The sequence below is a fragment of the Cydia splendana genome, chromosome 12 (genome assembly GCF_910591565.1).
Source record: "Cydia splendana chromosome 12, ilCydSple1.2, whole genome shotgun sequence".
Lineage (NCBI taxonomy): Eukaryota > Metazoa > Arthropoda > Insecta > Lepidoptera > Tortricidae > Cydia > Cydia splendana.
Window position 1 is genome coordinate 11,439,773 of NC_085971.1, and position 12,081 is coordinate 11,451,853.

A 12,081-nucleotide genomic window follows, 5' to 3' on the forward strand; every position below is an offset into this window, starting at 1 on the left:
CAGTCACGGATACAGTACCGCATACATCTTCCGATAATAATTCCATGACATTATTCATCTAAATTAAGAGGAAAGGGGAGGACCGCGCGAAATCCTTGTCATACAAACATAGTCCTCATTTTCCTCTCTGGACAATATTGACAATATTTTAACACGATTTAATGTACCTACCTATATCAACCGCAGCTATGATTGTGGGTTGTTTTTTAATTACTAGTGAGTTGTGATCTTTAGACCTCGCGAGCATAACTTTAAAATTGAATAAATGTAGGGCCTCGCCATTAAAAAAAAAAACCCTGAACCGACAAAAAAAAAATTTAAACATCGAACCTGCTCACAAAATTTCACGATAACCGGTTGAGAATTGCTACCTGTGGAGGACAACATCCGGACATACGAAAGCATTTTTGTCCAAGCTGAAACGGAGACCTTCGCTAACGCTCGGCCTCGGTAATTTATAAAAGTAAGAGGCATTAAAAAATTGTATGCAATATGTTTTTGCTCCTGGCATGGCTGATATACATTAAACTATGTAAAAATATTTTCCATAGGTAATGTCAGTATCCAAAGAAGAAATAGGGAGTAGGTACGTTTGTATAGAGATAGAGAAGCGCTCGTCCCCTTTCCTCTTAATAGTGCTAGGTCTGGGCCGAAGGTTTGGTTTCGTATGCCGCGCCGAAAAATATAGTTAGCCGAACGGTAGTAACGGCAGTTTTTTGGACGAAACCGAACCTTCGGCCGAAACCGAAACCTGATTTTTATGCCGAAACCAATATTTCGGTCGAACTCTAGTAAATTTAGCATTAAGCCAAATTACTTAAGTATATCCATGAATAGATCTGTAGTGATGGGCATTATGTCGAATAATGTGTATAAGGTGTATTCGGGTAATACCGAATGTCGGATAATTCCGAAATTCAGATGAAAATCACCCTTAGTTCCCTCATAATAAAGGTCTCTTTTCGGAATTATCCGACAGTTTTCGACATTCGGAATTACCCGAGTAAACCTTACATACTTGTTTTATTGTCTGAAAAGTGGCATTTATTTGTAAAGTGCTGGCATATTATATGCATTGTATTTTGTGAAATTATATTTAGTTTTAGGGTTATTTAATTTGAAGGTGAAGGTTGGTGGTTGTTGAAGGTGAACTACATGACATTAAAATAAAATGCATTCTGAAATTCATGCGTTTTATTTATATTATGAATGGTTTACTTAGATCTAGTTAACAGTCGAATAGTTGAGATGCGCCAGTTTCATATCTTCCGATGTCCTCACTAGTGTGTCTGTGTACTCCTTTACCAAGTCGTTCAACTCGTCGTACATCTGAAATAAACAAGTGTGTTTTTTAGATTGGGCAGAATAATTGTACTGACAAGGGAGCGAAAAATTACCATTTGTTGTATTAGGTCCTTACCTATGAAATTGGCGTTTTTGTTCATAGATATAAGTCTGATCCTAGTTTTTTTTTTTTTACAAAAGTACATACACAATTACAATAAAACTACAATATGATTTCGCCAAACTGCTTGACAGCAATTAATTGTTATTTTTTATTGTTAAGTGTTCAGAATTAAGCCTTGAAAATAGGTCTTTTCATGTGCTGTCGGTTTGAGTATTAAAATTACTTATATTTTTCTAATGGTACCAATTTTCAAGAAATGGAGATTTTGAAAACATACCTTAAAGGTGTCAAAAATTACTGGAAAAATTTTGTTTGGTTTGAATTAGCCATCAAAAAAATATCCGCAAAATTAATTGTATGGAAATTCGTGTTTCGTTGAAATTCTCCGAACAAAACGCCAATTTCATAGGTAATGACCTAATATTATAGGGGTGAATCAACTTTTAAGTGTTCAACGTCACACGTACAGAGTCCCTGGTCGATAATACAAATTTATACAAAAGTATGAGTTTTTTTAGTATTTCGCTATGTTCCTATTAATATTTTCTAACGTTTTATTACAAATCATTTCATTTTGTTTACAATTTACCCGTTCTTTATCGGTTGTCCAACAGACCAAAAGTTGGTTTTCCATAGTAGGACGGATTGTCCCCTTGCAACAGTGCACCGTAAAACTTTATATTATGAAAAAAATACTGTTGTGGAATTGATATTTAAACACATAATCATTTTTATGGATAAGTATCATCAATAAAATATACCGATTTGTTATATTTGCATGTAACGGTTTATGAATTTCTTGCGTTTAAATTTTGTCCCTTGAATTATCCACGTCATGCAGGTCAACTGGACAACCATAAATTAGTTATGAAATCTAAATATATATAACGTAGCAAGATACTTGACGACAAGTTCAAGTTTCTGGTAAGCAGATAGGCCTACTCTCCATTTTGATTACACGAAACTCGCGGCGTCAGTCGGTCGAGTACTGTTGGAGAGTGTGGGTGGCTTTATTATATGTCCATCGGACCACTGGCATAAATACATAAATACTTAATACATTACAATAAATTGTATTGTACCAGATACTACTTCACATATATTTTACCGTAAGGGTGAAATAAGCACAAAAAATCTTAAGAATTTATTATACGGCTCAAAATTTTAGATAAGTCCCTCTGACAACTACTCACTTGGACAACGGAAGTGGTTGTCTCTTGGACTTTTTTAGATTTTTAAGGGTCTGAAACAAATTCAATAAAGTATCAGAAAGCACTAACATACATATATATGTTGGTGCTTTCTGATATTTTATTAAATTTGTTTCATTTAGCCCTCTTTAAGATTTATTATTAATATTATCATTGGACAACCAGATATGTCTATGGGACAACTAAGTTGTCCCTAAATTGAAAAACAGATATCTTTATTTTTTCTTTGTAAATTAAAGAGCAGTTCATATTTTTTTTAAAGGTGCAATAACACAATATAAAACAAAGTAGCAGGAGCAATTTTCTTACATCACTATAACTATTTCGCGTTTTAATTTAAATAATCCGATTATGTGAAATAAGAGTTGTCCAGTGGATAAATTTTAGGGATATATTGTGAAATTTCGTGAGTATATGCCATATATAAAGATAAAAAATTAAACAGCATTGTTTAATTAATGTAATTAAAATAATTGTTTAAACAATAATTGATGTCTAGTATGTTTAAAAATACTTTTGGATAGTGGTCCAGGGGACAGGGCAGATTTGGGCTGGTGAATTTTTTTCGTCATATTCACTAAATTCTTAAATAAACAGCTCTGCTTTATACATAATCATAAACTAGAGAAACTTATTTTTTAAATAAAGTATATAAATATGGACAAAAACAAATAAAAATAAAAATCCATAATTTCATCATGTGGACATTTAAAAGTTGATTCACCCATAGTTACACTGTATTTTTCTGTAACATATTTAATATTCTTAACGTATTTTAGGAGAACCAAAATGGTGTTTTATTAATTATGTGTTTAAATATGTACTACATGATGTGTATAGGTATCATAGACTAAGAAATACGGTGGTAGAGGGAGGAATCTTGAAGATGTGTAAAGTAGCAAAGCTTTGTAGCCGCTATTTTCATACCCCTGTTATGCTGCATAATCTTAGTTTAAAATCTAGTTACAGATGTAGTGCATAAATATTTTCCATTGTTTTTTCACGGAAACGTACGAACGTGTCTTGCTATTTCTGTCACTCCGTACAAAAAGTATGCAAAAAATACTGAGGTTGACTGAAGTAGCATGACAAATACGAACGTTTCCGAGAAAATACGATGGAAAACAATATGCACTACATCTGTACCGCAATAAACATAGCGCCATTTGTTTTGACTGTGTCTACATTTTATTTTAATTTACATGCCTAAGTACCTATTCCTTTGACTATGCTTATATGTCTTACATGTAGAGCTGTAACAAGTACAAATATGCTGGACTATTTTAAGATGCACATCATAACAGAGAGTAGTTTACCTGCAGGGCTTAAAGTTACCCTACGATTTAACACTGTGGTAACTGTATGTGGTGGTGGTACCCTTCTCGCCGGTGTTTCAACATGAACTACAACAACAACAACATACCTCAGCGTACTCCGAGTGCGGGTTCTGTCTCTTGTGCGGCTGCAGCTCGGCGCGCAGCGCGTCCACCGCGGCGAGCGGCGCGGCGCGCGGCGGCGCGTGCGCGTCCAGCCCCAGCAGCGCGGCGCGCAGCACGCCGAGGCACGCGCGGCCCGCTTCTAGCGCGCGCCCGCCGCTGAGCAACGCGCGGACGCAGCCGGCGCCGTCGCGGTCCTGATATGGCAAAGCTTTATTTTCTAGCCACCCACGAACCAAAACATGCCAAGACGAATGCCATTTTTATTTGTCAAAATTAAGATTCAAAGTACAATGGTCGGTGGGAGGCTCTTTTATAGGTTTCTGGGCAGCTAGAGGTTATGTTACATTTATATCTAACTATTCAACTATGTCAGGCGGCTTTGAAAAATGTAGGCGCGGTAGGAGCGAAGGGTCCATACAAATTTTGAATCTCGGGCCTTTTCTACTGATAAGTTGGTTTGCTAGACTGTTCTGAACCCAAAAATGTGTGCCTAGTAAACCTTTGTATAGTAATACCTTTATCCTTATAAGAGGACCTTAACCTTACATTCTAAATATGCGCCTATATTAAACTTATAGTTTAGCTCTTAGCTTAGTTAAAGGATGATTTTAAAAGTATGATTTAATTTGCTAAGAAAATATGAAACCCTCGACGAGTCCTCTTACTACTTAGACCTATTTTGAATTGGATGGTTCGCCAGTTGTTGCGTGTACTGAGTACTGGCTGACGTGACTCGTGACTATTTACAAACGGATATGCTATGAATATGTACATTACATAGCATGAATAAAACCTTGACTTGATCATTGATATATTGACCGACATACTGACATGAATTTAAAACTAATAAAATCTACTTTATTGTAATCTGTCAGTTAAATAGCTATGGAGTATTGAAAGATTTGCATAAACTATGACTAAAATTCTAAAAATATATAAAATAACAATACCATGTAAGCTTGTAGGAACCATCGCGGCAGGAATTGGTCGGTACTAAGAGCGCGCTTAGTGACGCTTAGAAGAGTTTCGGCACTCGCGTCCTTCAGGTGTTGGTATAGCCCGTCGAAATCGATGTTTCCGCCTCCTAACATAGGAATGAATAAGGGGTTAAAATACCTACTATGATTATTAGTACTATTAAATCACTAGTGTGGCCGCATAAACATCTACACGCGAGTGACGTTTTAAGTTTTGGGTAAACCGAAATCTGCTCGTTCCCAAATACCCTTTTCATATATTTTTGCATTTATTTATGTTTTGTCTCTTTCTACAATAATCATAATTTTAGTGTAGGGTAAACCTAAATTGCATAATTCCTAACTACCCATTTAGTTATACCAATATTTTGTCTCTGTCTCTCTCATGTAACTGTTTGTTATTTTTAGCGTAAGGTAAACCTAAATAGCGATAATTTAAACTACCCTTTTCCAGCGCAGTAACATTCTATCTCTTTCTTTCTTATGTGTCTACTATGTTCGTCTCATGCCTGCAAACTTGTATAAAAGGAAGACGATTTTCTAAATAAAGCTTCATTACAACCCTGAAACTGCTTTCATTCACAAGCCACAGAAGCTCTCACCTCAACAGTGGTGACCACCGACTACAGCGTTAAGAAGATCAGAATGGGTGAAAACGACAAGCAACAGCCACCAGCCCCGGTACCAGCTCCAGCGACACCAGCAGTACCAGCACCTGCGGCAACAGCACATTCGGCACCAACCATCATTCCAATTATCAGCGGAAATGAAATATCAGGAGTATCAGTTGGACTGCGTATCCCACCTATTTGGCGCGACAAGCTTCGAGCTTGGTTTACACATTTCGAAGCTATTATGAACTCACAGAAGAAAGGGGATCAAGCTATGTACGAGCTAGTCCTGGGACAACTAGAACGTCAAGATATCGACGAGATCTACGACCTATTGATTCACCCGCCAGAAAGCAACAAATATCAAGCCATCAAGCAAAGATTAATAGATGTCTACGAAGAATCAGAGCAAAGAAATGTGCAGCGCGTTTTAGCCGGTCTAGAGCTAGGCGATTTAAAACCATCACAATTACTGAGAAGAATGCAAAACCTATCCGGCGATCATCTGTCAGAAGCAACGCTTCGCAGCAAGTGGTTGATGCAGCTTCCTAGCAGCGTCAGCTCTGTGCTAGCACTCAGCGAGAAGGCAAGCTTACAAGAAATAGCTTTGATGGCGGATAAAATGATGGAACAGCAATCACGTCACGAAGTGTCCGCTATTCAGCTCAATACTCACTCTCAATCCCAACCTGTACCTGCACCACAACAAGAAGTTTTCGCCGCCGCTCAACCTTCGTCAGCGCCATCTACATCATCAGCTTCAAAACATCGCATGTTAGAAGATAAAATAGACAGATTAACTGAAGCCATTACGCAGCTCATCGCAACGCAGGCGCACGACCGGCGCGGTCGCTCGCCTCAGCGCAACTGGCGCGGGCGCCGCGACCATAGCCGTTCCGTATCTCGGAGGCGCGGCTTCCGCTCACACCGCAGCGTAACACCGTTCGATTCGTCGTACTGCTACTTTCATCAAAAATTCGGCCAGGATGCATATAGATGTACTCAACCGTGTACATTTAATCAACAGTCAACTACAACAGCGGGAAACTAAAACCAGCGTTGGACGAGACGGGATCCAGCGCCCTCAACAAGTCATACCGTCTATTTATTACCGATAAGAAATCCAAACTCTCGTTCCTCATCGACACTGGCGCCAACATCAGCGTGATACCTAAAAGAAGAAACGTACAAATGCAGCCGACAACGTTCAATTTGTACGCAGCGAACAACACAGTTATACCTACATACGGAGAGAAAACTATGGAGCTAGATTTAAACCTACGACGGCCGTATCGCTGGAAATTTATAATCGCCGCGGTATCAAGACCCATCATCGGCGCAGATTTCTTAAATCATCACAAAATACTCGTGGATGTCGCCGACCGAACCCTCATCGACAAACAAACAAGTCTCTCCGTCAGAACTCCAGTCTGCAAGTACCAAGAACCGTCTATAAGAAGTATTGACATCCAACAGAAGTACCACGACATTTTAGCAGATTACCCTGACATTACGCGTCTATCGTCGATGAAAGAAGGACCGAAGCACTCCGTCGAACACTATATTGAAACGACGGGTCCACCGCTACACTGTAAGGCGCGGCCAATTCCACCACATCGTTACGCTGCTGTCAAGAAAGAATTTGAAGTCATGATGGAGCAGGGCTTATGCCGACCAAGCAAGAGCCCATGGGCCAGCCCGTTACACGTTGTCCCTAAAAAGAATGGCGATTTGAGAGTATGCGGAGATTATCGACGTTTAAATGCCATTACGATACCAGATCGCTACCCTGTGCCACGGCTAAAAGACTTCACGTATCAATTAAATGGAAAGAAGATATTCTCCACGCTCGACCTCAATAGGGCATATCAACAACTTCCTGTATATAGCAAGCATATAGAGAAGACCGCCATAGTAACTCCGTTTGGGCTTTTTGAGTTCCCCAAAATGTGCCCGGGATTAAGAAACGCGGGCCAGACATTCCAACGATTCATCCATCAAGTACTTCAAGGCATCGATTGTTGCTACCCATTTATCGATGACGTCATCATTAGTTCCCGAGATGAGGGTGAACACACTGAACACTTACGCGCAGTACTGGGAAGATTAAACGACTACGGCATAACAATAAACCCATCAAAATGCGTATTAGGCGTCACAGAAGTCAAGTTTCTGGGCTACACCGTGTCGCAACAAGGAATCAAGCCACCCGAAGATAAGGTTGCAGCTATCACTAACTTTCCCAAGCCAAACACCATTGAAGAGCTACGAAGGTTTCTCGGAATCGTCAATTTCTACAGAGATGCCATTCCTAACGCGGCGGCCATTCAAATACCATTGAACGCTTATCTCCATAATTGCAAGAAAAAAGACAAAACTCAAATTATCTGGACAAACGAAGCAACCGACGCATTCGAAAAGTGTAAAAACAGCCTGCGAGACGCCGCCCTGTTAGCACATCCGTCGCACGACGCACCTCTGGCGCTAATGTGTGACGCATCCGACCTGTGCGCGGGATCGGTCCTAAACCAGTACGTCAACAACAAATGGCAGCCACTGGGCTATTTTTCAAAGAAGTTCTCCAGCGCCCAGCAGAAGTACTCGACGTTTGACCGCGAGTTGTTGTCAATTTATATGTCAGTCAAATACTTCAGGAAAATGTTTGAAGGCCGCTCATTGATCATCTTCACTGACCACAAGCCGCTTACATTTGCACTAAAGAAGACTACGTCGAACAACGAAACTCCGCGACGTACTCGCCAGCTACTATTTATCAGCGAGTTCACCGACGATATACGGCACATCAGTGGGCAAGACAATCTCGTCGCAGATTCGCTATCGCGGATTGAAGCTATAACCTGCCCCTCAGCTATCGACTATAAGCAGTTGCCAGCAGCGCAAGAAAAGGACAGCGATATACCGAAACTAATGACGCAAAATAACTTGCAATTTAAGAAAATTGCACTACCAGGCACTAACTGCAAAATAATCTGCGAAACGTCAACATCAAATGCAAGACCATACCTTCCTGCGAGCTTTCGACGCGTAGCTTTCAACGCCGTGCACAACCTCAGCCACCCTGGTGTGAGGACTACGCGAAAGATGATGACGGAGAAATACTTTTGGCCCAATATGAACTCCGATATTTCAACGTGGACGAGAGCCTGTATACCGTGCCAGCAATCCAAAGTCCAGCGTCATACAAGCAGCGACTATGGTACGTTTCAACCAGCCGAGCGAATGATGAATATTCATGCGGACCTGGTCGGACCCCTACCACCATCACACCGCGGGCATCAATACCTACTCACCATCATCGACAGAAAAACCCGTTGGCCTGAAGCAATACCACTGCGTAGCATAACGGCGGAAGTGGTAGCAAAAGAAATATACGAAAAATGGATCACAAGATTCGGCTGCCCGTCCACCATCACTACCGACCAAGGGCGTCAGTTCGAGAGCCAGCTTTTCTCGTCGCTGGCTAAACTACTTGGCATCGAAAAGTACAGGACCACTCCTTACCACCCTATGTCAAATGGAATTATCGAGAGATGGCACAGATCGATGAAAACAGCTATCACAGCAAGCCTCGCTAGGCAACATAACAAGTGGCTCGATGTTTTACCCACCGTACTACTGGGACTGCGAGCGGCTACTAGAAGCGACACAGGCGTCAGCGCAGCACAATTAATGTACGGCTGTAGCATAAGGTTGCCAGGAGACTTTTTCGACGTATCTAATACTGCCACCGACCAAGCGATGGACTACGGCTATGTTGACAACCTACGACGAACGATCAGCCAGTACAAAGCAGCGGAGTATTCACGTAAAAATACAAACGTTTTTGTGCACAAAGAGCTACGAACGTGCCAAAACGTATTCCTACGCATCGATACGGGACACAAAGCGCTTAAACCACCATACGAGGGCCCTTATCCTGTTTTAAGCCGAGACGGCAAAGTATTTAAACTACAGCTGCCCGGCCGACAAGTAAATGTGTCCATAGATCGCCTGAAACCTGCCTTCGTAATTAACGACGACTTATCAGAAGGAGCTGATCCAGAACCGAAGACTACTCGCTCAAGAAGGATAAGGAAACCCGTGGTACGCTTCGCTTGAGGGGGAGCACTGTGGCCGCATAAACATCTACACGCGAGTGACGTTTTAAGTTTTGGGTAAACCGAAATCTGCTCGTTCCCAAATACCCTTTTCATATATTTTTGCATTTATTTATGTTTTGTCTCTTTCTACAATAATCATAATTTTAGTGTAGGGTAAACCTAAATTGCATAATTCCTAACTACCCATTTAGTTATACCAATATTTTGTCTCTGTCTCTCTCATGTAACTGTTTGTTATTTTTAGCGTAAGGTAAACCTAAATAGCGATAATTTAAACTACCCTTTTCCAGCGCAGTAACATTCTATCTCTTTCTTTCTTATGTGTCTACTATGTTCGTCTCATGCCTGCAAACTTGTATAAAAGGAAGACGATTTTCTAAATAAAGCTTCATTACAACCCTGAAACTGCTTTCATTCACAAGCCACAGAAGCTCTCACCTCAACAACTAGCAACTTCCAAATCGCCACATGTAGGTAGTAAATATTTACCAAGCAACGCCTGCTGTACGGGGTCGAGGGAGTCTGGAACTTCTTCACGGAGTTCTGCTGCTAGCTCGTCAGGTCCGATCACCTGGAATAGGTAGGTATTAGCAAAGATACAATCCGTAAAGTGTCATTCTATGGAGCTTGCTAACTATGTAAACAAACTGCCATACTGAAATCATCATTCAGTGACCGTTTCAATATGGCGGTTTGTTTACATAGTTAGCAAGTTCTATAGAATAACACTTTAGCTGTCTATGGGATTAGGTAAAGCGAACTTTCTAGTTCAGCTGGCTCTTTTAGGGTCCGCAGTCGACTAGGAACCGAATACATACATACAACACACACAACACATAACAATACATAGATAATACACACAATACAAAATAAATACATAGTTTCGCCATTTCTGTATGTCGGATTATCCGTCTGCCGCACATAATCATGATCAGTTAAGCCGTTATTGTTTTTGCAAAAAGTGGTACGAAAATATTCCCTTTCGCTTGATAAGTCCGTAGCATCTACTAAAATTTCCCTTTTTAAGTCCGCCTATTGAGACGGATGGGCAACTACGGGACCCTACAATTGAGCATGACCCGACATGGTCTTGGCCGGTGTTTTACATTTGAGTTATATTAGGGCTCCTTCGGGTCTGTCCCCTCACCTGCAGCGCGCGCGGCGCGGGGCGCGCCAGGAAGGCGTGCTCGAGCTTGGCGAGCCGTAGACACGTGAGCGCGGCCGCCAGCCAGCGCGCGCGCCCGCCGTCCGCCGCCTCCGAGCGTACAGTATACAGACACACACCTGCAGCGCGCGCGGCGCGGGGCGCGCCAGGAAGGCGTGCTCGGGCTTGGCGAGCCGTAGACACGTGAGCGCGGCCGCCAGCCAGCGCGCGCGCCCGCCGTCCGCCGCCTCCGAGCGTACAGTATACAGACACACACCTGCAGCGCGCGCGGCGCGGGGCGCGCCAGGAAGGCGTGCTCGAGCTTGGCGAGCCGTAGACACGTGAGCGCGGCCGCCAGCCAGCGCGCGCGCCCGCCGTCCGCCGCCTCCGAGCGTACAGTATACAGACACACACCTGCAGCGCGCGGGGCGCGCCAGGAAGGCGTGCTCGGGCTTGGCGAGCCGTAGACACGTGAGCGCGGCCGCCAGCCAGCGCGCGCGCCCGCCGTCCGCCGCCTCCGAGCGTACAGTATACAGACACACACCTGCAGCGCGCGCGGCGCGGGGCGCGCCAGGAAGGCGTGCTCGGGCTTGGCGAGCCGTAGACACGTGAGCGCGGCCGCCAGCCAGCGCGCGCGCCCGCCGTCCGCCGCCTCCGAGCGTACAGTATACAGACACACACCTGCAGCGCGCGCGGCGCGGGGCGCGCCAGGAAGGCGTGCTCGGGCTTGGCGAGCCGTAGACACGTGAGCGCGGCCGCCAGCCAGCGCGCGCGCCCGCCGTCCGCCGCCTCCGAGCGTACAGTATACAGACACACACCTGCAGCGCGCGCGGCGCGGGGCGCGCCAGGAAGGCGTGCTCGGGCTTGGCGAGCCGTAGACACGTGAGCGCGGCCGCCAGCCAGCGCGCGCGCCCGCCGTCCGCCGCCTCCGAGCGTACAGTATACAGACACACACCTGCAGCGCGCGCGGCGCGGGGCGCGCCAGGAAGGCGTGCTCGAGCTTGGCGAGCCGTAGACACGTGAGCGCGGCCGCCAGCCAGCGCGCGCGCCCGCCGTCCGCCGCCTCCGAGCGTACAGTATACAGACACACACCTGCAGCGCGCGGGGCGCGCCAGGAAGGCGTGCTCGGGCTTGGCGAGCCGTAGACACGTGAGCGCGGCCGCCAGCCAG

At 44.1% G+C, this 12,081-nt stretch overlaps 1 protein-coding gene across 1 annotated transcript in view; it reads right to left on the reverse strand.

The window, feature by feature from the left end:
- Positions 1 to 1,176: 1,176 nt before the first annotated feature.
- The window catches only part of LOC134795566 (nuclear pore complex protein Nup160 homolog), a 64,148-nt gene continuing 53,243 nt past the window's right edge, over positions 1,177 to 12,081 (reverse strand). The window contains exons 24-27 of the mRNA XM_063767460.1: positions 10,257 to 10,338; positions 5,009 to 5,142; positions 4,049 to 4,252; positions 1,177 to 1,329 (exon numbers count right to left, since the gene is read on the reverse strand). Of these exons, the coding sequence (XP_063623530.1) occupies positions 1,225 to 1,329; positions 4,049 to 4,252; positions 5,009 to 5,142; positions 10,257 to 10,338 (525 nt within the window). The 3' untranslated portion in view covers positions 1,177 to 1,224. The remainder of the gene's footprint in view (positions 1,330 to 4,048; positions 4,253 to 5,008; positions 5,143 to 10,256; positions 10,339 to 12,081) is intronic.